Source organism: Pseudophryne corroboree, chromosome 4 (genome assembly GCF_028390025.1).
Source record: "Pseudophryne corroboree isolate aPseCor3 chromosome 4, aPseCor3.hap2, whole genome shotgun sequence".
Classification (NCBI taxonomy): domain Eukaryota; kingdom Metazoa; phylum Chordata; class Amphibia; order Anura; family Myobatrachidae; genus Pseudophryne; species Pseudophryne corroboree.
In genome coordinates, this window is record NC_086447.1 from 88,647,941 (window position 1) to 88,672,402 (window position 24,462).

The window sequence follows — 24,462 nt, forward strand, 5'->3', positions numbered from 1 at the left end:
CAGGGCCCTCTCTCCGCCTTTCATCTTGTCCACTTGTGCATCCTCACTGTATGGCTCTTGCATGTTATGTGCTGTGCTTTGGTTTTAGTTTGCTCCCGCTGTCCTACAATATGTATACCATTGGGTGTCTTTGGCATGTGATATTTGTTCATTGTAGCGCTATTTAAACTTTGTTATCTAATAGTGCTGAATAGTATAAATGGAAGGTGCTCACTAGGTGTTGTGTAGAATTAGTATTGAAAAGCTGTCTGACATTGTCGCTCCTTGTCATAGACACACAAGCAACTATTGACGAGAGGGCGGAAAGAGCAAGACACGAACACCTACCACCCGCTAGTCCCTCGCCTCCGCCTCATCCTCCTTCACCTGTAATCCGGATTATGGAGGAGCTGCAGGAAGATATGGCGGCCTGCCGAGAGAGCTCACGATCGCAGCTGACCCTGCAGCAGGAGCAACTTTCCCTGCAGCGAACACAGATGGCTCTGCAGCAGGAGCAGCTTTCCCTGCAGTACAAACAGATAGCCCTGCAGCAGGAGCAGATTGAAATTCTGTGGGAGCAGACCTCCGCCATCAGGGCCAACACCCAAATGTTGGTCTTATTGGGTAAACAAATACCACCGAGAAATGAGCCGTCACAAGACAACCTTGGCCAAGAGCTGGCGCCTGGCATAGGTAAGGTAGAACCACAGGGAGCAGTGGGACCAAAATCTGCCCCTGTTCCAGCAGCCACTGCTCCTCAGCTCACTCATTTCCAGCCAAGTCCACACAGGCCTAACCAAGGATCTCGTCGGAGAAGACTTAGAAAGACTAAATAGTTCTTTGTATTCACTGTTATTTTGTTAAATTTGTGCTGTGCATTACAAGTGTCTGCTACCATAATGAGGTGTATGATATATATATTTATTTCTAACATCGCAGTTTTTTTAAATTCTCAGCAAATTTGTTATGGTGCGGGTCCATTACAGATTATAGAGAGATCTTGCACACCTAGATAACGATGGAATACTGAAACGTAGCCTAAGCACATCCCACAAGTACTGTGGGTATCGGTATGAGTAACTGCCTGCCGTCATTATACCGACGCCGGCATCCCGGCCACCAGGATGCCGGAAGAGTGGCGAGCACTAGTTATCCCCTTGCGGGCTCGCTGCGCTTGCCACGCTGCCGTCACGGGTTGTGGACACCCATAGACTGAGAAAAGCCTGCGGCGCCGATAATGTACCGCTGTGCGGGATCTCTGCATCGGCATTGTGATCGCCGGGATCCCGCGTGGCGGTATGTTAGCTGCATACCGTACTGTTGTATGATATGACCCTCATTCTCTTGTTTTCTTCCATATGGGAAAGTCCAGTTGTATGATCTTATGGGTGCTCCAACAAAACAGCGATCTACTTCTTAATAGGCTCTCCAGTCTGGATGGAGATATGAAAAAATTGAGCACAGTGCAGTTATGCCGCATGTACGTGAGGGCTCCTCCGAAACTGGTCAGCGCCTTGAAAACGGGTGCTCATTCTTTCACCAGTATGGTATAGGCATGTGTTAAGTAATCCAGTTCTTGCTGTTCGGCTGGATCGCGTTGTTTTATTGTTTTAATTAAGGATAAAATGTACTGTTTTGTACAATATTTATACCAAAGCATACTGTGGTGTGATGAAGGTATAGTAATAAATAAAAAAGTTGCTTTAGTGTCTATTTTTGCAGTAATAGTTGTAATTTAAATGGAATTCATTTGATTGTTATCTCTGCCTGCATGTGCTGGGACTACTGATGAAATTGTTTTTGTTAGTTTATTGGTTAACATCACAAGCACTCCTAATTTAGCGCAGTTGTCAGGGTTACAGATGTGTCTTTATAAATCTTGCCTCAATAGGCCACGCAGCGGGATATGTCTGGCATGAGCGAGGTGACCGGTCCTGTGCAACTTCGTTAGTGTCCGGCGTCTTTTCTGTCGAAAAATGCGTCCTATTCGCAAGACAAGCAAGCAGCTTATTCAAATGCGGCGTGCCTGTATTCTATGTGCGGCTGCATCTGCATACAAAATGCTACATTACAGTCATCTCATCCTAAGCCTTCTGTGGCCCGCACTCACTTTCTACCCCATCTGTGTCACCCCTGTCCTGTGTGCTCCTCCCCTTTAGAATGTAAGCTCTCACGAGCAGGTCCCTCCTCCCTCATGTGCTTTTATGTCTCTTAACCTATCTTCTTTTCAAGACTCCCTTTGATGGCACAAATCCTTTGATTTTCTGCCACCCTAATACATATTAGTGCTATTTACTGACACAGCTATGTTCATATACCCTGTCCTTGTCCTATATTGTTTTGCGCTGTAAGTCACTGTCTTCATGTTTTGCTTATTTGTTTACTGTGTAATTGGGCGCTGCGGATCCCATGTGGCGCCATATAAATACAGGATAATAATAATACTACAGTGGCTGATTTCTAGGAATACACTGTAACATACCATTTCGGATGCATCTACAGCTGCGGTCACACACAGAATATAGGCATGCCGCATATCATTTTAATCGGCAAAAGCTGCTTGTGCTTCCTATTTACACCGTGTTTTTTTTAATAAGACACATTTTAATGGAAACAGTCACACGGATAGACGTTGGCGCTATCAAGTCTCACCACGGCATGGTGTGACTAGTAGGGTTGTATAACGTGCAGGGAGGCTGGATGTAAGTGGACACATCTGTAAGTTTTGATCACGTACCTTGAGCAATGTTGCAGCAATGAGGTTCTATATACTACAATGTATACAAATCCAAATTTGTGGGAACAAAATGACCTATTATGTTTTCTTACAGAATAATAACATTGCATTAGTACATTGTCCACTTGCCTAATTTTTCATATTGCCTGTCAAATAATCTATATTACATCCCTGATTTTCTCATTATGAAGGACTCATGGATACTCCCTGGCTACAGAATCACTTATTGATAGTAATAGTTCCAGTTATAAAATACTCATTTGTTTCGTACTGGTGGTGCGAGGGTTAACGTGCATTGCACCTACAATCCCAGCGACGTGCATAAAATGGAAAATGAGCAGTGTTGTAAAATTACTCTGTTCTGTAAAAAGAAATAACAATTGCAAATTAATAAACTGGTCTATGTTCATGGTGGATGCCTGTGCAACCTACTGCATTACCTGATTAGAAACAGGCTGGACGTCCTCGCTGGCCTAACAGCCTCTACTTACAGTATTGGGGATTCATGGTAACGCGGCACAGTCTCCAGAGATTCCGTGATGACTGGACACGAGAGACTAAACCGGTTTCTCACATCTTTGTCCTTCTTCCCAAAAAGATTTACATGGAACCTTGTAGATGCACTTCCTAGACCTTCTCTCCTGGTTCTGCTGTCGCTGCTGCCGGATGTAGACCGTTCTTGGCACCAAACAAGTAAATCTGCAAAAAGAAAATAAAGCAAGCAATCTGCAATATTTTATTAAAAGAAAGAAAGAAGAGGCTTCCGGTGGGTGGCACCTCGAGCATGGATGCTTTTAGGACTGCTCCCGAGGTCTGCATTTCCTCTACCGTACTTGGGTATTTTCTGATTTCAGAGCATTAGGATGTGTTCCCCTTCGGTAGCAGATTGTCCTGGAGTGAGTACTGATCTCGGAGACTGCTTTCCACCAGCATTCGGCCATCAACGTGGACGGTCTGCATGACCGCCATACTTACATCAGCGTGAACTTACTAAAAGATGCAGAGTTGATTTATCTGCAGGACCCTTCTAACAGCCACCGGTGGTTTCTGATTTTAACATCGCCTGGTGACATGGAGACTGTGCTCCTCAACTTGAACTTTGTGACTCTCCTTTCACTACGAGCCTGGGGTCCTGTCACTGTACTGGGGAGCTAATTGCCACCATCCTCCTGTACCTTGGCGGCCTTGGGGTGTTTTTTCAGGGGGCTTTGTGGTTCTCTGGCTTGCTCTGATTGGCAACTCCAGGAGTCGCTGAGACGGGGGTTGAGTGGGGCTAGCTGTTGTGAGGACTCGTCTTGGCTGGTGTGTCAGAGGTCCTGCCGCGTATCTGGACGCTTCTGGTCATACCTCACGCCTGCTGAAACTGAAATCTCCATCCGTTTTCTTCTGACGTTACCAGAGATCACCAGGTGCTTACCTGAATAACCTCTTAAGCTAATTCGGAAAAGTAGGTGTCTGCTCTGATGCCTACTTTACTGGCAGCTGAGACGACAAAGTCAAGTATTTGTTGTCTCTCTTGGACCAAGGCTCTGACTCTCCTGGATCTTGCTCCCAAACCACGGTTTCCTTGGAGACACACCTACTCCCTTTGAAATTAATGGTACGTGCAGCCGCTGCAGCTATTCGTGGCAAGTTGTATAATAGCAGCCGCATGCGTACGTATCGTATATGTAGTATAAGTGGGGAGGCACATCACTATGTGATTTACCTATTGTGCGATTTTGTCTTAATGCAAAAGCTTTAAAAATAAAGTTGAAAAAAAAAAAGTAGGTTATTGTCACATTGTGTAAGGAGTTCGTAATCGTTGTCTGGCTTCTGTTTTCAGTGTACATAACACAATAGCGAAGGTTAAAATACATAACTTACATAATATACGCTCTCCTTAGGTAATTCCACAGTTCTGCTTTAATAAACAGCGCAGGTGTATCTTTAGTACAGTCCGGCCTTGTCACTGTAAGAATACGTTTTTCTGGTATATTGCACAGAGGTTATAGCCACAGGGCCAGTTTCTAACCTTACTGGGAATACGGTAATCCCAATATACAGGTAAGCGCAATATCTTAGGGGGAAGAGTGTCTGGTTAATACTTTTTCTATACAAAAGACAGTACAGAGTGTTTACAGGGTTACTCGAGAAGGCAAAAGTCACATTCCCAATGATAACTCGCACGAAGTACAACACCGTACAAACACGACCCGCAGCCATCGGTAATAGCTGAACAATAAATTTGTATAATCATTGCGCATTTCTGCACCAGCACTTCCAAGAGACATGCCGCCCCACATGTGTTTATGCCTATTCAGCCACATCTAAGGGAGTCGCCTTTACCTGCCATCTACCATGTTTGTCTTATGCTTACTCATTTACTTTCTCCAGAGATACAAGTCAAAGACCCGCAAAACATTATATACAGTGTATGCAAAAATGTGTATCTTGCTCATATACCTATTTCTAATGCTCATGGGCCCTCATTCCGAGTTGATCATTGCTAGCTGTTTTTAGCAGCAGTGCAAACGCTAAGCCGCCGTCCTCTGGGAGTGTATCTTAGCTTAGCAGAAGTGCAAACGAAAGGATCGCAGCGCTGCTACAAAAAAAGATTGTGCAGTTTCTGAGTAGCTCCAGACTTACTCCTAGCTTGCGATCACTTCAGACTGTTTAGTTCCTGTTTTGACATCACAAACACGCCCTGCGTTCGGCCAGCCACTCCCCCGTTTCCCCAGGTACGCCTGCGTTTTTACACACACTCCCGGAAAACTGTCGGTTACCTCCCAGAAACGCCCACTTCCTGTCACTCGCCGATCAGCAGTGCGACTGAAAAGCGTAGCTAGATCTTGTGTGAAACTGCATCGGCTTTTGTGAAAGTAGGTCGCGCGTGCACACTGCGCGCCATACGCATGCGCAGAAGTACCGATTTTTAGCCTGATCGCTGCGCTCCGAACAACGGCAGCTAGCGATCAACTCGGAATGACCCCCCTTGTGCTCTCCAAATTACAAGGACCCTGCTGCACTGAGTCACCAGGGGGTGTCCCATGTCAGTAACTGTGTCAAGGGGATAAATCCCATCATGTATAGCAAGTTGTGTGACTTTTACATGTGTTTGTCCATGTAGAAGGCTGTCTGAGTCTAGGCTCAGTGGCCCATTATACTGAAGGTTGGTGAATTGCAAACATTTGGTTATGTTGATAGGGATTGGGTACGGGATACTGGCAGTTAGAATGTCAGCGTCACAATACCGACACTGGCACCTCAACTGCTTGAAATCCCGACATGGGTGCAGGAGGCAGGTAACGCTAATCCCAGCCCACCCCCTAACCCTCCCCCTCCCTTCCCGCAGCCTAAACTCCCTCCACCTGCAGTCTTACCCTAACACTCCCCCTCCCTTCCCGCAGCCTATACCCTAACCCTCCCGTTATACAGACATACGTTCGGTATTCCGGCTATTGTGATTCCGGCATCTGTATTCTGATATCCCGTTGACAGTGCATGGCATTTATAGCAGATACAGTCCTACCAGTGTTATTCATTTACACTACAGGTGTGACCACTGTACTACAGATACTCTGTGTACAATCCTCCTTCCATGTATAGTAAGCTATATAGCTTCTGCTAGACTTACTACAACTTGTAGCAGAGCTCCGTGTCCTGGTTAGTGCTAGATTTACAATTCTTTTGAGCCCCTTGGAATCCAAGAGAGCGTGTGTGTGTGTGTGTGCGAGCGTGTGTGCGTGCGTCTTACTTTCCTTAGAGGGAAGACTGCAGTTTGACAGATTTTTTAGAACTTCGAGTCCCAGGCTGACAGGGCATGCTAGTGTTAAGGGCTCCATACACTAGAGCGATAATGCCCGATTTCATCTGATTTCGGGCATTTGGCCCGATATATCGGATGAAATCGGGCATTTTGGAGGTGTTTCCGTTCTGATCCGATGCGCGTTCCTGTGATCATCGGATCAGATTGAATGTGCTGCACATTCAATCAGGTCTGACCTGGGGGCATGGCTGAGATCACCCAGCATCGCCCAAGATACATTGTAAGCAAAAGGATAGCATATACTATATCTTGGGTGATCCTGCCGGGGTGATCGCCTGCGACATGCGGTCGCATTGGTGAATGGGGCCCTTTAGTCTCTGACTTATGAAACGTCTGTTACAGTAATATGAGCTCATACGTAAGGATTGGAGTCTAATAACATAGATTCCGTGTCTCAGTGGCAGGAGGGTACATCTGGTTTGTAGGCATTGCAGTCTTCATTAGGTAGAGTAATTGGAATTGTTATTTGCTGCCAAGTGATTTCTTTACACTGAGTTGTCTTAACGTCTCTTTGCAGAAGAGAAGCCATTTTTGGATCCTAAGCCTTGCAAACCAGCCGCACCTCAGGTACCCCCAAAGAAACCCATCCTTGTAAACAAGTCTAATAGTCTACACAAGCCAGCCACCATCCCGCCCAAACGGCCGGAGAAGCCAGCATTCACTGCACCCCCATCCAAGTAAGACTTTGCTGGAGAACTATGACAGGATTGTGTGCTTACAGCGACCACTTACTAATTACTCTGTGCTGATAATGGACGTGGGTTCCCAGAGTCTCTCCTCTAGGTGCTTACTGTACAGAAGCGCCATCACCACCTGTATTACTGGTTCCATAAACTGGTAACAGCATCACTGCTGTACGTCAGACAACTGAAGGCCTTATCCACACACTATCCACCTGAACAGAGACGGTCATTTCTCTGTATGATGGACTCTCTGCTTTAATCTGAATGCATTAGAAGGCTGCCTGATGGGTTTCACTCGTCACTGATCCCTAGTTCTGTCCTGTATAGTATACTGTGTGGGGCTGGTCCTGCTTATAGTGCAAGAGGTGATGTGTACGGTGGGCTGCTTCTCTTGTGGGCTTTACTTGTATCCAGAACATAATATGGGGGGGGAGGTCGGGTGACTGTCCGCTCATGTCTTGCACTCTTGGGTGTAGGTAACCATTATCCTGGATAATTTTATTTATGAACTATTATTTATATTGCGCACACATTCCGCAGTGTTGTACAGATGACATTTCAGTCATTCTCATCAGTCTGCTGTTTCCCTGCCCCATGTACACATACACACGAAGGTTCATTTGTTTGTTTAGAGCCATGTGACTTATTATGTTTATGAAATGTGGGAGGAAGCTGGACTACCTGGAGGAAGCCCACAACAGCATGGGAAGAACATACAAACTGCACACAGGGCTTTGGTGGGCATCAAACCCAAGGCCTCAGGGCTGTGAGGCAGTAATGCTAACCAGTACAAAAAACTGTGTCTCAGTTATATCTTTATAACCCCCCCATGCTCCAATGAATTGCTGATAGACAGACTGAGCGCTTTATAGTGCCTATAGCAAAAATAAATGTGTGAATATATAGGTATATGTGCGTTTTAAGTCCTCATTTTTAGATGTCTGATGTCACTGTAATAAGATCACTTACTGACTGGTTCTGTTGGTTGATACCGTGTTTCCCCGATAATAAGCCCTACCCTCACTTTTCATAAATTGTCCAAAATAAGCCCTACCCCGAAAGTAAGCCCTATCTAAATCCCCATTTTGCCCGGTCCCTGCACTACAGTAAACTACCCAGCTCCACCCCCCGCAAGAAATGGCTGCCGCCAGTGTCACAGGGCCCGGGCTTCAGTACACAAACCTTTCACTGTTTGTTTTTTTTTTAGTCTTGAAAGGAGGTGATTGAGCTTCCATCACCCCCGTTGCCAGAGGAGAGAGACAGCGCCTGGCTGGCTCGGCGCATTAACAGCCAGTCAGGCACTGTCGGAGCTACCCCTCCGCAGGTCTCTCCCACATGAGTGACACTGGCGTGACCCAAAGGTCGCACCCGCGTCATTCAGTGAGCTGAGCGACGCGGAGGGGATAAGAGCTCTAGGAGCCGCTGAGAGAAGGTGAGTGAAAGCAGGGGGCTGCAGGAATGGCTGTGGGCAGTAATGAGGCCAGAGAAGTGGGCACAAATTATGTTTATTGAAATTGCTGTCAATGTTAATAAAAATAGGCCCTACCCCGAAAATAAGCCCTATGGTGGTTTTTTGACCAAAACAATAAATAAGACAGTGTCTTATTATCGGGGAAACACGGTAGGTAGGTGCACAACGCCACCTAGGGACTTGTAGTTGTTAGTGCAAGTTAGTAGTTTGAGTGACGTGTCCCAGCCCGGCTATTAAAGCATTGTCTTGATAAGTAACTAGAGCTGATAAAGGCATATTCATTGAACACAATAGTATTTATGTTTAACATACTTTTTAGCATTTACTCGTGGTCGTTCTAGGATTAGGCTGATGGAACACTTAAGCACTTCTCCTGATCTTCCACGTTCCAGATAATTCTCTTCCTTTGTTTTCTCTTAGGCCGAATGGGGAGTCGCCTATTAATCGACCAAAGTCTGAGCCTGAGCCGTTTAGTAAAACAAAAATGGACCTGGAACAGATATTAAGTCGACCAAAATCCGTGGAGGTTGAGCCGAGTGCGGTGAAAAGCCCCAGAGAAAGTGGTATGTGGCGGTCTATGTAGCTGCTGTGTGTATAGAACCCTGGGGAATCTCCATTAGTGCATGTGATCAGTGTGCATCACTGCTCTCCTCTGATGTGTCTCTGTGTATTACCACATTCATCTTCCCATCCCTTTTTATTTTCCTTTCCGTGTGCTTTTTTTTTATTAAATTTTTTTTTTTATATATTTGTAATTTTTTTCTTCTCGAAAGCAAGTAACTCGCTGCTTTAGCCCGGCATACATAATGAGATTATTGCCCCAATCCGCTGGTAATCGGAGGTTCGAGGCAAGAATCGCATAATGTATACTCGCGATTGATGATTGGACGGAGGGGCATGATAATTATGATAAATCCACCAGCATCCCCAACTGATCCGATCATCGGTCTGCTGCATCTGGCAGTGTATGCCACGGATGACCATCTGACGTTCCTTTACCATGGAGGAACTTGGAAAAGTCTCCTTTCAGGATAGGAACTCCGATATTGTGTTGCGATGATATATGCTGGATGTCAGGCTGTCTGATAAACTGTTTTTCTGTCTGACAGACGTTTAATCTGACAGTGCTCGCTCAGCATTCGTGTAGAAGCCTCACGTTGGTATATGTAATGAAGGCAGGCAGGGTCTGACTTCTACACCCTACACATTTTACAGTACTTGTTTTCCACAAGCTCAGTCGACTTCTGTGCTCACGTATGTTTCCCGTATGTAGTTTGCATTGCTGTATGTTGCAATAGATTTCCCGGATTCTTGTGGAGGGTGCAAGATACTGTGTGAGTAATCTGCTTTTCCATCCTGTTCTCTTTTTATTCTTACTTTACTCTATTTGACACGCCACTCTCTGCTTATCTGTCCTCCTGTACAAGAGTCTTGGTTTTGATGCTGTTAGCCTGCATTCCCTGCTATGTGTGCCCCGGACAAGTCCCCTGCAGCTGCCCGTTGGTCATACTGACAACACTGTTAAATAAGGTTGTTGTTTTTTGCTAAACTTTCAGCACGTGGAGGAACCTCGGTGGATATTTTGGTTTCCATTCCGGTGTTTTTCTTTTGAAAGCTATAGGCTCTCAGTCTGACATCTTTAGAGAGTAAAAAAACCAAATCTAATCAGGGGCACAGTGTAGAGCACTGAAACTAATTAATTAAACTAATTTGGAATGATCTGTGTTACAGACAATTCGAGAATCTTCAGACATTGCTCTCTGCTGAGATACCGCTGTTCTCATTAAACCTAAAAGAATATGAAGAGTGCTGAATAATGCAGTCCTGGATACACAGTATAAAGCCATATAACATAATATTATGACACTGCGTAAAACAGCCCTGCTGCCCAGCCAGACAAGAAGGTGTCTAACACTAACTTGATTCATCCAGTTTAGTAGATACGTCTGTCTCAGACATCCAGTGACAGAGAGGGGCAGTTTTATTAAGCCTGGTGAAGTGATAAAGTAGAAGGTGATAAAGGACCAGCCAATCAGCTCCTAACTGTCATTTTTCAAACCCAGCCTGTAACGTGGCAGTTAAGAGCTGATTGGCTGGTCGTTATCACCTTCCACTTTATCACTTCACCAGGCTTAATAAATCTGCCCCAGAATCTCTGCAACAGTTTTTCTATTGTCTGTCTGTCTCTGGATGTCTCAGTCTAACAATGCTGCTAAACTGAAGCTTTAATGAATGAAGTTATTGTTGGTACAATAGTTATCATGTTACATGAGCGTTACCACTTTCTGGGGATAAAATGCATTGTATATCCAGGACTGCATTATCCGGCACCCTCTCTCTCTCTTTATATTTGGCACACCAGCTACCTTCATTTCCAGATTTTGTGACAACATTGGCAGGACTGGCATCTGCTTACACAGCTATTAAAATGTAAAGCCGTGTCATATGTATTGCTCTCGCCAGTCTAAATGATACTGTATGTTAATTCAGTTGCGGCTCTGATCCTTTCTTTTGGGGGGCGTGCAAGTGTGGGTGTGTGCATCGGATGCAGCCCCTAGAAGCCAGGTAAGGCTGGCGGAATGGATGGGAGAGTGGATTCCCATTGGAAATGCTTTCTGCCAATCACAGTCCGGACTGGCAGTCCTCCTGGTAGTGCATCTCCTCTATGTGATTAGCTGAAAGCTCTTCCAAAGTGAAGTCTTTTCCATTGCACTCACAGGGGTGGTGGATATTCCTGGGTGTAAAACTGCCTCTGGTGTTTAATATCTGCTTCTTTTCCAATCAATAACTATGGCCCTGAAGTTTGCAGAATAATTATTGCTCTGCTTTGCAGTACTTTGCATAGTATGTGTTTTTATTTGTGTATTCAATATCTTGCATGCATGATGTAGATGTACGACTGCTATATCGGAACACTTAAGGTAGATGCATGGGGGGTAATTCCAAGTTGATCGCAGCAGGAATTCTGTTAGCAGTTGGGCAAAACCATGTGCACTGCAGGGGAGGCAGATATAACATGTGCAGAGAGAGTTAGATTTGGGTGTGGTGTGTTCAATCTGCAATCTAAATTGCAGTGTAAAAATAAAGCAGCCAGTATTTACCCTGCACAGAAACAAAATAACCCACCCAAATCTAACTCTCTCTGCACATGTTATTTCTGCCCCCCTGCAGTACACATGGTTTTGCCCAACTGCTAAAAAATTTCCTGCTGCGATCAACTTGGAATTACCCCCATGGTGCGGTTTTATCCACGAGACCGAAGAATAAATCTATCTGGGTAAAGCGGTGTAATGCAGTGATGTGTCCCCACTCTGACTAATATGGGCTTTCTCTCTGCATACCTCCCCCTAACGCTGCCTGTAGCTGAGCATGTCTGGTCTCTGACGCTTCTACAAATGGTTTTTTTTTTCTGCTTTGCAAAGTAATTTTTGTTTTTAAAATCTTTGTTCTAGACATTCCTCTCCTCGACTTTTCTTTCCAGATTTTGTTTCCTCTCCTGTTTGCCATGTATCCCTTCTTTCGTGTCAGGAACTTCCCCTACCCTTCTCCATTTTGGTAAGATCACGTTCTCTCTCAGAAGTCTGCAGTGTACCTAGAGTAATTAGTGTATTTCCATTCCCTCTTGCCTGACCAACTCTTTAAACGAGTGTGTAATCACCTCTCTAATATCTACATGCTGCTTTTCTCTCAGGATGACCTTGCTTGCTGCTGAACGGGCCGTATAACAAGCTATGGAAAAGGCGGCATAGCTGCGGGTACATGGGTGTGAATGATCCTATTGAGCAACGCGTTTCTCCATTCAGTTTGGAGGAGAAAGAAGAGCAATATGAAAGGTGGTAGAGAGAACTGCAGGAAAACAGGTGGCTGTGTACCCAGCAAGTGGAAAACATGTAGAACCCCCAAAAACACGTTGCTCAATCAGAGACTTCACACCCATGTGCCCTTATTGGTTGATTGTCCGCCTAATTTACCACCTACATGAATATTGTGTGTAAAGTGATCATTAGTGTTCCTTTGGAAGGCTGTTATTATTTGATTATGTATTATCTTCCTGTTATAATCACTATTTGTATTAGCCATTTCTCCTTTCCTTGGAGCATTTCTAAAATCTTTCTAATGTTCATATATGTATATTCACCTGTAAGTATTCTATGCCTCACCGGTGAATGTTAGTGTTCCTAATGAAAGTTCTCCGATCATAAGGAGCTATTTCCCTATGAACACCTACTGCATGTACCTGCGTAGCATTTCTGTGAGGACCAACATACCTCAGCGTCTTGTCACTGGAAATATTCCTCCATTTTCTGAGCCTGTATTTCCTGGTGGGGTGTAACCACCAACAAAATGGAGACTTCTGTCAGTGGAGATCATGCAACACTTGCAGGACTCATAGAAATAAAAAATAGTTCTATTAGATGATTGGAAGTTACCTCACCAGACTGCTGCTAGGAGGGTAGGCTTCCTGAGAGGGGATACTCCATTTTGAAAGGAGTTCTACTTTCAAGTTTTCAGTGTTACAAACAACCTTATGGGGAGATGTACTAAGCCACAGGTTCTCAGACTCGGTCCTCAGGACCCCACACAGTGCATGTTTTGCAGGTAACCCAGCAGGTGCACAGCTGTATTAATTACTCACTGACACATTTTAAAAGGTCCGCAGGTGGAGCTAATTATTTCACTTGTGATTCTGTGTGGAGACCTGAAAAACATGCACTGTGTGGGGTCCTGAGGACAGAGTTCGAGAACCTATGTACGAAGCCTTGGATAATTTTTCAATCACAGTCTGTAACATGGCAGTTAGGAGCTGGTTGGCTGGTACTTTATCTCTCTCCAAGGCTTAGTACATCTGCTCCTTAGGGGTCTTTTCATGAAGTGATGTAAAGAGTGGAGAAGTGAACCAAGGGAGAAGTTGCCCATGGCAACCGATCAGCACTGAAGTAAGATTTATAATTTGCATAGTATAAAAGTTTACAGAGCAGCTGATTGGTTTCCATGGGCAATTTCTCCACTCTTTTCACTGCTTCAAGAACAGACTCCTAAGAGGTATATTCAATTAGGGTCGGATCCATTCTGACATGCATTTGTCGGAATGGATCCGACAACCCCTATTCATTCTCATCTCAATTTGACTTTTAAAAAGTCGAATTGAGATGAGGGACCAAGAGGAGGAGGGGGGGGGGAGCTGCGGGGAGACCAGCGGGGACAGCCGCCGGCAGACGGAGCAGAGCAGCGTTACAGTAGCACTGCAGAAGGACGTCTCACAACCGCCCGACCCAACGGCAGTGTCCACCCGGCTCCAGCAAGCGTGACCTCTCTTGCTGGAGCCGGGTGGACGCTGCCGTGAGCGGCGCGGCTGTGTGACATCCTGCTGCAGCGCTGTGCTGTAGTGCTGCTCTCCCCTGTATGCCCTGCGGCTGCCCCCCGTCTCCCTGCTGCTGTCCCCCCCTCTCATCCTCTGGGTCCCACATCTCAGTCCGACATTTTTTTATGTCGGACTGAGATGGTCGTAAACGGGGCCAAATCCTGTCAAATTTGGCCCCGTTTCACTCAAAAGTATGTGAATTGGCAGCGATACCGCCGATTCACATACTATTCGACAAGTTGAATTCCACGACTTGTCGAATAAAAACTGATAGGACTAAATAGGTCGAATCACTATTCGACCTTAAAAAGTCGAAAACTTTAGTATTCGACCCTAATAATAATGGGTATCCTATTCCTCTTATAATTAGACTATACAATGGGGGGGGGATTCATATGTTTGAAAAGTCAGTTGGGAGTCTGTTTTTTCCTATCTAATAGACAGGAAAAAACAGACACCCAACCGACTTTTCAAACATTTCAATCTCCCCCTATGTGTGCTGTAAATGCGATCTGCAGTATATTCGGGCTGTACTTTCTGTCCTACAGTTTTCTCTACAAATAAAATAAAAACCTGCCCTGGGATTTCTGGACACTTGTCCACACAATACACTGGAGCGGTCTCATACCAAAGGGGAGGAAAACAGAGACTATCCCTGATGATATAAACACATAGCTGAAATTCACAGACTCAAGACCAGAAAATAAAGAAATGTGTTTAGGAGATGTTGCAGGGAGGCTATCTAACTAATGAAAGTTATATTAAGGTGGAACAAGCTTTTTAACTAATTTTACTGTTTAAATGAAAATGTGTTCTGTCATGTTTTTAATATGCATTATTTCTCATACGTCCTAGAGGATGCTGGGGACTCCATAAGGACCATGGGGTCCGCAGGAGACATGGGCACTTTAAGACTTTAAATGGGTGTGAACTGGCTCCTCCCTCTATGCCCCTCCTCCAGACCTCAGTTAGATTCTGTGCCCAGAGAGACTGGACACACACTGAGGAGCTCTACTGAGTTTCTCTGAAAAAAACCTTATGTTAGGTTTATTATTTTCAGGGAGCACTGCTGGCAACAGGCTCCCTGCTTTGTGGTACTGAGGGGAGAGAAGCAGACCTACTTCTGTGAGTTAAAGGCTCTGCTGCTTAGGCTACTGGACACCATTAGCTCCAGAGGGTTCTATCACTTGGTGCTCCTAGCTGCTCGTTCCCGGAGCCGCGCCGTCGTCCACCTCACAGAGCCAGAAGAAAGAAGCCGGGTGAGTAACCGAAGCAAAGAAGACTTCAGTTAAGATGGCAGAAGACTTCACTGTCTCGGAAGTACCGCGCAGCGGTCGCGCTGCGCGCCATTGTTCCCACACAAAAGCGGCACTACATGGGTGCAGGGCGATGGGGGGGCGCCCTGGGCAGCAATAAACCTCTGTTTACACCTGACAATAAGGGTATACAGTACATAGGCACTGTATACAGACCCCCGCCAGTATAAAAAAATAGCGGGACTTAAGCGCGCCATTGAGGGGGCGGGACTTATCCCTCACAGCTCTAACCAGCGCCATTTTCTCTTCACAGCAGCTGCAGAGACGCTGGTACTGGCCTCCTCACTACTGTCCAAGTAACGGTGTAAAACGGGGGGGTGGGCACAGCTAATTTGGTGTTGATTAATATATATATTAAAAGCGTTGCAGGTCTGAGGCATTGTATATCAGTGTCGGACCGGGTTAGGCGCTGGGTGTGAGCTGGCAAACTCCCTCTGTGTTCTCTCTAACAGGCCTTATTGTGGGTCTGTCCCCTATAGCCCAGTGTGATAGTGGGTGTCTGTGCGAGTGTGTCGACATGTCTGAGGCGGAATGCTCTTCCCAGGAGGAAGCTGGAGTGGGGACAGAACAGAGTGTGGGAGTGAATCTGTCAGCACCGCCGACTGCTGATTGGGTAAATATGAGGAGTGTCTTCAATGCAAATGTGGCTTTATTAAATAAGAGGTTGGCTAAATCTGAGGCTCAAAACCAAACGTGGAGACAATCCATGGAAGATGCTTTATCCCAAACTCAGACCCCCTCAGGGTCGCAGAAGCGGTCATTTACCCAGATAGCAGACACAGATACCGACACGGATTCGGACTCCAGTGTCGACTATACTGATGCCAGATTGAATCCTAAACTGGTTAAGAGCATTCAGTACATGATTGTGGCAATAAAAGACGTGTTACCGATCACGGAAGACCCGGCTGTTCCTGATACTAATGTCTGTATGTTTAAGGGAAAGAAACCGGAGGTAACGTTTCCTCCCTCTCATGAGCTGAACACTCTTTGAAAAGGCTTGGGAAATTCCTGACAAAAAGTTACTGATTCCCAAGAGGATTCTTATGGCATATCCGTTCCCCTCTGAGGACAGGGAAAAGTGGGAGTCAACACCCTCTGTGGACAAAGCTCTAGCACGGTTGTCCAAGAAGGTGGCGCTTCCGTCCCCTGACACGGCAGCCCTAAAGGATCCTGCTGATCGTAGGCAGGAAACTACCTTGAAATCTATTTGTATCACTATGGGTACGCTGCTCAGACCTGCCATGGCATCAGCATGGGTGAGTAGTGCGATTGAAAAGTGGGCAGATAACTTGTCATCTGAATTAGACACCCTGGATAGGGATAACATTCTTTTGACACTGGGTCATATCAGGGACGCTGCAGTCTATCTCAGGGAGGCTGCGAGAGATATTGGCCTCTTGGGATCAAGGGCCAATGCCATGGCAGTCTCGGCTAGGAGAGCATTATGGACTCATCAATGGAATGGTGATGCTGACTCTAAGAAGGCTATGGAGTCTCTGCCATATAAGGGTGGTGTCTTGTTTGGTGAGGGCCTCGCGGACCTGGTATCTACAGCTACCGCGGGTAAGTCATCTTTTCTACCTTATTTCCCTGCTCAACAAAAGAAAACGCCCCATTGTCGGATGCAGTCCTTTCAGTCTAATAAATTAAAAAAAGGACGAGGGTCCTCCTTCCTTGCTACTAGAGGTAGAGGTAGGGGAAGGGGAAAGGTCGGCAGCTGTGACAAGCTCCCAATAGCAGAAGTCCTCACCGGCTTCTACCAAATCCACCGCATGACGCTGGGGCTCCGCTGCTGGAGTCCGCACCGGTGGGGGCACGTCTTCAACTCTTCAGTCAGGTCTGGGCTCGCTCGGCCCTAGATCCTTGGGTACTAGAAATAGTGACCCAAGGGTACAAACTGGAATTTCAAGATGTGCCCCCTCACCGATTTTTCAAATCGGCCTTGCCAGCTTCTCTTCCGGAAAGGGATATAGTATGCGCTGCAATACAAAAGCTGTGTCAACATCAAGTCATTGTCACGGTACCCCCGTCATAACGGGGAGAAGTCTTTTATTCAAGCCTGTTCGTGGTCCCGAAGCCGGATGGCTCGGTCAGACAGATCTTGAACTTAAAATCCCTCAATTTATATCTGAAAAAATTCAAATTCAAGATGGAATCTCTCCGAGCAGTGATCTCCAGTCTGGAAGGTTTTTTTTTATTGTGTCAGTCGACATAAGACGCCTACTTACATGTCCCCATATATCCTCCACATGAGGCTTACCTAAGGTTTACTGTTCAGGACTGTCATTACCATATTCAGATGTTGCCGTTTGGTCTTCCACGGCTCCGAGGATTTTCACCAAAGTAATGGTGGAAATGATGGTGCTCCTGCGCAAGCAGGGTGTCACAATTATCCCGTACTTGGACGATCTCCTGATAAAGGCGAGATCAAAGGAGCAGTTACTAAGAAACGTTACGCTCTCCCTGACAATTCTGCAACAACATGGTTGGCTCCTAAATTTGCCAAAGCCACAGTTGGTTCCGACAACACGGCTGTCATTCTTGGGCATGATTCTGGACACGGAACTACAGAGAGTTTTTCTCCCAGTAGAAAAAGCTCTGGAAATCCAGAATGGTCAAAGGGATTCTGAAACTGGCAAGAGTGTCGATTCATCAATGCACTCGGGTGCTGGGGAAGATGGTGGCGGCCTACGAGGCCATTCAGTTTGGCAGGTTCCATGCCAGGGTATTTCAGTGGGACCTGTTGGACAAGTGGTCCGGGTCTCGCCTACACATGCACCGGAAAATAAGCCAATCTTCCAGGACCAGAATTTCTCTCCTGTGGTGGCTCCAAAGTTCTCACCTCTTAGAGGGACGCAGGTTCGGGATCCAGGATTGGATCCTGGTAACCACGGATGCAAGTCTCCGAGGCTGGGGAGCGGTCACACAAGGGGAAAATTTCCAGGGAAAATGGTCAAACCAGGAAGCTTGTCTGCACATAAACATTCTGGAATTAAGGGCCATCTACAACGGCCTTCTACAAGCGGAACATCTTCTTCGTGGCTGGCCCGTCCTGATTGTTGGACAACATTACAGCAGTGGCTTACATAAATCTCCAGCGCGGACCAAGGAGCAGAGCGGCGATGGCGGAGGCCACAAAAGTTCTCAGCTGAGTGGACAACTGGGAAGCAGACTTTCTCAGCAGACACGATCTCCATCCAGGGGAGTGGGGTCTTCATCAAGAGGTCTTTGCAGAAGTGACAAGTCATTGGGGAATTCCTCAAATAGACATGATGGCGTCTCGCCTCAACAGGAAACTTCAGAAATATAGTTCCAGGTCGAGGGACCCGCAAGCAGTTGCGGTGGACGCCCTGGTGACACCGTGGGTGTTTCGGTCGGTCTATGTGTTCCCTCCACTTCCACTCATTCCAAAGGTGATGAGGATCATAAGAATAAGGGTTCAGGCGATACTCGTTGTTCCAGATTGGCCACGGATGGCCTGGTATCCTGAGCTTCAGGAATTACTCATAGGAGATCCCTGGCCTCTAACTCTAAGAGAGGATCTGTTACAGCAAGGGCCGTGCGTGTTCCAAGACTTACCGCGGTTGCGTTTGACGGCATGGCGGTTGAACGCCAAATCCTAGCTCGAAAGGGTATTCCCGGTGAAGTCATCCCCACACTACTTAAAGCTAGAAAGGAGGTAACGGCGAAGCATTATCACCGTATTTGGAGAAAATGTGTCTTGGTGTGAGACCAAGAAGGCTCCTACGGAAGAATTTCAGCTGGGTCGTTTTCTCCATTTTTTGTAAGCAGGTGTGGATGCGGGCCTAAAGTTAGGCTCCATTAAGGTGCAGATTTCGGCCTTATCAATTTTCTTTAAAAAAGAATTGGCCTCCCTTCCAGATGTTCAGACTTTCATGCAAGGTGTGCTGCACATCCAACCTTCATTTGTGTCCCCAGTGGCACCGTGGGACCTTAACGTGGTGTTGCAGTTCTTCCAGTCACATTGGTTTGAACCTTTACAGAAGTTTGAGTTGAAATTCGTCACTTGGAAAGTGATCATGCTGTTGGCCTCTGCAAGGCGGGTGTCTGAATTAGCGGCTTTGTCTCACAAGAGCCCCTATTTGATCTTCCATGTGGATAGAGCGAAATTGAGAACTCGTCAACAATTTCTGCTAAAGGTAGTTTCTTCATTTCACATGAACCAACCTATTGTGGCGCCTGTGGCTACTGAAGCCTTGGCTGAATCAAAGTCTCTCGATGTGGTCAGAGCTTTGAAAATTTATGTAGGCAGAACGGCTCGTATTAGGAAAACAGAGGCGCTCTTTGTCCTGTGTGCTTCCAACAAGATTGGAAATCCTGCTTCCAAGCAGACTATTGTAATATGATTCAGCATGCTAATTCTACTGCTGGATTGCCGTTACCGAAGTCGGTGAAGGCCCATTCTACCAGGAAGGTGGGCTCATCTTGGGCGGCTGCCCGAGGAGTCTCGGCGGTACAACTTTGCCGAGCAGCTACTTGGTCGGGTTCAAACACTTTTGCAAAATTCTACAAGTTTGATACCCTGGCTGATAAGGACCTCATGTTTGCTCAATCGGTGCTGCAGAGTCATCCGCACTCTCCCGCTTGTTCTGAAGCTTTGGTATAAACCCCATGGTCCTTATGGAGTCCCCAGCATCCTCTAGGACGTATGAGAAAATAGGATTTTAATACCTCCCGGTAAATCCTTATCTCTTAGTCCGTAGAGGATGCTGGGCGCCCGTCCCAGTGCGGACTCTAGCTGCAGTACTTGTTAATAGTTATTGCTTATGTTACACGAAGGTTGTGTTTTGGTTAAGATCAGCCTGTTGCTGATTCTTTGGTTCATGCTGTTAACTGGTGTTTAGTTAAATGCCATGTTGTACGGTGTGTTGTGGTGTGAGCTGGTATGTATCTCACCCTTAGTTTACAAAAATCCTTTTCCTCGAAATGTCCGTCTCCCTGGGCACAGTTCCTATAACTGAGGTCTGGAGGAGGGGCATAGAGGGAGGAGCCAGTTCACACCCATTTAAAGTCTTAAAGTGCCCATGTCTCCTGTGGATCCCGTCTATACCCCATGGTCCTTATGGAGTCCCCAGCACCCTCTACGGACTAAGAGAAAAGGATTTACCGGTAGGTATTAAAATCCTATTTTATTTTGTATATTAAAATGTGTATAATGGAGGTTAGCACCCTCCAGTCGTGGAAGTGGTTTGGTAACGGTAGTAATTCGTATGGATTTCCCATTACTAGAATGGAAATAAGTAAATCTGTTAAGGAGAAGCCAAATGTGAACGCAGCGCGTTTTATCACATTTGGTGTAGCTTGTGGGTTACTGCAGCCTTCATGAACCCTTTGGAAGCTGACCGGGCTATAGAGCTGTGACTTGTGCCCATGTTATGTTATAGTACTTTTTATTTCTATTACTGTTCTGCTAGCAGCTGGAATGGGCAGGTAACACATGCCTTCGCTCCGGCACAGGGTCTAGGATTCCCGAAGTTACCATGGACTGCTACTAGAGTGTACAGCTAATGTGATTTATTTCTCAGACGGTCCGGGTCAGACTTACACGCCAGCCTTTTATGTAGATGTAATTGGGGTGTACTGGATATTTGTTATCATGCATGAATCCTCACGCTTCCACATACAGCAACCAGTGCTTTGTCCGAGGTCATCGGCTTCCTATGACTTTTATACATTTCATCATTAACACCAGCTGAGCGAGTGTGAAAGTCTTGGGTGTATTTTTAATAAAGGAAATTATTTAAAGTTTGGTAATTAACTTACAATTAAGCATACATAAGGGGAGATGTATCAAGTATTGAAGAGAGGTAACGTAAAGTTGACCAAAGCAGCCATTAACTGCTGTCGCTTATCTAGCACAGTCTTTGAGATGACAGACGCTTGTTGCTGCTGTAGGCAAGGTGTCCATTTTATCTCTCGCAGAGGTTTGCTGCATCTCCCCATAGTGTTTTGAGAGGCGTCCCCAGACCTGCTGGCTGACTGTATAGAGAGGCTATCTCTAGTCTCACCTGTAACGGCAATGGTTTTTGTGTAGAGGAGAGGACCAACTCTAAACCTCTGTTTTCCCAGCTCCATCAGAGAACAGCTTTGATGATGTGCTGTCTACCTCAGAAAACCTTTCCCACCCAACTGCCAGCAGACCAAAGATGACCGGCAAGAGACCTCCCGGCCGATTCAACGGTCTGAGTGCTGTAAGTATGGCGGATGGAGTGGAGTGGAGTGGGAGCAGGGCCAGGTTATGGGTCTCATGTGCCTGGGGCTGAAAACGATGAAGGGTTTATTGTGAGAACCAGAGGAGGTGTAGCCAGTGTCATGTGGGCGTGTACTCCTACATGGTTAGAGCCACTGTCTCCCTAAACCATGTAAAAGTATAAACATTGTAACATTTTGTGAAGAAGAAAGAGATATAATTTTAATACTTATGATTTATTGCCATCTGTTTTGTAGAATAATAAAGATCTGATTGAGAACCAAAAGGTACTTCATACCGAAGAAGAGGAGAGTGCCAAAATCGTAATAGCAGAAGTAAAGAAGGTAACTACTAATAACTTAGCGCTAAAAGCCAGGTCACCAAACACGTCCCATCGCCTTGTGTAAGATGTGTTCTAGGTCACGCCATTCCTGGATTTGACTCCCTGACCCATGAACTCTTCTTTACCACCACTCACAGTAAATGCCTTGCTCACACGCTCACTGTCTGCACCTGGCTTGTTGTACTTACAGTGGGATTTATTTCAGACTTACCGGTTGCTGCCTTATAAATGTCAGTGGGACAAAAGGCACCAAGCCCCAGACACATGGGAATGTTGTGAATAACTGTAAAGGCTCACAGCTGTAATAAAACAAGGATGTCACCTTTGATAAAAGGCCGAGTTACAGTTTGCATGTTTGCTTGGCGGACATATAAACAAGTTATAACTTAATCTTTACCAGTGTTTAAGTTAGTATTGTTTATGCAGGGCATCACCAAGGCTGCCAGCAATAATACACAGTGTATTGTCCAAGAGACAGCCCTCACTCTGGACACACGTCACAAGGTTCCGAAAAGTAATGTTTCCTAAAGGTGATATAGCAGGAAGACTGATTAATCTGGAGGAATAGAGCACCTGACCCATCCCACTCACGTCATGTCCGAACCTTCACCTTTGCACAGATACCCTCCTCTCCCGTTCTGTTCATCTTATATCCTCATCCCCACCCCCTGATTTCTTGTCTATGCCATATATTAAACAGCTGTGTATGTATGCTGTTCCCCGACTGTAAAGCGCTGCGCCATAAGTGGCATTTACATATAATACTGGTGTTCATACATAGTACGCATGTATAGGAGTAAGTTGCTTGAAGACCTGTTCCAGCAGATGAAGTTAGACGAGCTACTTTACACATGATTTGGTAGCAGTGGCTAGATGGCCTATCACCTGCTATGGGTTAGTTCCAGCTGATGCATCCTGTGTCCTACACTTGCTGTATTTGTGCTGTTCTGGTAAAACCACTTGGCTGTTTTGCTTCTTATTTATCGATCTTTATTTTAGCCATCCGTTTCCATACCTGCAACCCCTATCTTCACACCCACGTCAACTGTGTCAAGACCCAGCACCACTCCCTTAAGTCCTGTCTTTATGGATGTCAAAGCAAAGTATGATCTCCATGATGGAAAGAAGAGCGAGGTGGATGAGTTACGGGCACAGTTCAACGAGCTGCTAACGGTCGTGGATGCACTCCGAAAAGAACATAGGTATCTGCTGCTGTGCCCCCCAGGAACTGTATATACAGTATAGGTGTATAGATAGGTACCTGCTGCTGTGCCCCTCAGTAACTGTATATACAGTATAGGTGTATAGATAGGTACCTGCTGCTGTGCCCCTCAGTAACTGTGTAGATGCAGTATGTGTGTATAGATAGGTACCTGCTTCTGTGACCCTCAGTAACTGTATATATAGTATGTGTGTATAGATAGCTACAGTACCTGCTGCTGTGCCCCTCAGTAACTGTGTATATACAGTATAGATGTATAGATAGGTACCTGCTGCTGTGCCCCTCAGTAACTGTGTATATATGGTATAGATGTATAGCTAGGTACCTGCTGCTGTGCCCCTCAGTAACTGTGTATATACAGTATAGATGTATAGATAGGTACCTGCTGCTGTGCCCCTCAGTAACTGTGTATATATGGTATAGATGTATAGCTAGGTACCTGCTGCTGTGCCCCTCAGTAACTGTGTATATATGGTATAGATGTATAGCTAGGTACCGGTTGCTGTGCCCCTCAGTAACTGTGTATATACAGTATAGATGTATAGCTAGGTACCTGCTGCTGTGCCCCTCAGTAACTGTGTATATATAGTATAGATGTATAGATAGGTACCTGCTGCTGTGCCCCTCAGTAACTGTGTATATATGGTATAGATGTATAGCTAGGTACCGGTTGCTGTGCCCCTCAGTAACTGTGTATATATGGTATAGATGTATAGCTAGGTACCTGCTGCTGTGCCCCTCAGTAACTGTGTATATATGGTATAGATGTATAGATAGGTACCTGCTGCTGTGCCCCTCAGTAACTGTGTATATACAGTATAGATGTATAGCTAGGTACCTGCTGCTGTGCCCCTCAGTAACTGTGTATATATGGTATAGATGTATAGATAGGTACCTGCTGCTGTGCCCCTCAGTAACTGTGTATATATGGTATAGATGTATAGATAGGTACCTGCTGCTGTGCCCCTCAGTAACTGTGTATATACAGTATAGATGTATAGATAGGTACCTGCTGCTGTGCCCCTCAGTAACTGTGTATATATGGTATAGATGTATAGCTAGGTACCTGCTGCTGTGCCCCTCAGTAACTGTGTATATACAGTATAGATGTATAGATAGGTACCTGCTGCTGTGCCCCTCAGTAACTGTGTATATATGGTATAGATGTATAGCTAGGTACCTGCTGCTGTGCCCCTCAGTAACTGTGTATATATGGTATAGATGTATAGCTAGGTACCGGTTGCTGTGCCCCTCAGTAACTGTGTATATACAGTATAGATGTATAGCTAGGTACCTGCTGCTGTGCCCCTCAGTAACTGTGTATATA

At 45.8% G+C, this 24,462-nt stretch overlaps 1 protein-coding gene across 4 annotated transcripts in view; it reads left to right on the forward strand.

Annotated features, from left to right (window-relative positions):
- The window catches only part of CD2AP (CD2 associated protein), a 171,881-nt gene that overhangs the window by 139,115 nt on the left and 8,304 nt on the right, over positions 1-24,462 (forward strand). For 2 of the 4 annotated variants that reach the window (XM_063915244.1, XM_063915245.1), the window contains 5 exons: positions 7,042-7,201; positions 9,099-9,241; positions 21,450-21,571; positions 21,828-21,914; positions 22,913-23,115. In XM_063915244.1, the coding sequence (XP_063771314.1) occupies positions 7,042-7,201; positions 9,099-9,241; positions 21,450-21,571; positions 21,828-21,914; positions 22,913-23,115 (715 nt within the window). Of the gene's footprint in view, positions 1-273; positions 1,692-7,041; positions 7,202-9,098; positions 9,242-12,159; positions 12,234-21,449; positions 21,572-21,827; positions 21,915-22,912; positions 23,116-24,462 lie in introns of those variants that run through there. The other 2 variants (XM_063915247.1, XM_063915246.1) reach the window with 2 other exon arrangements.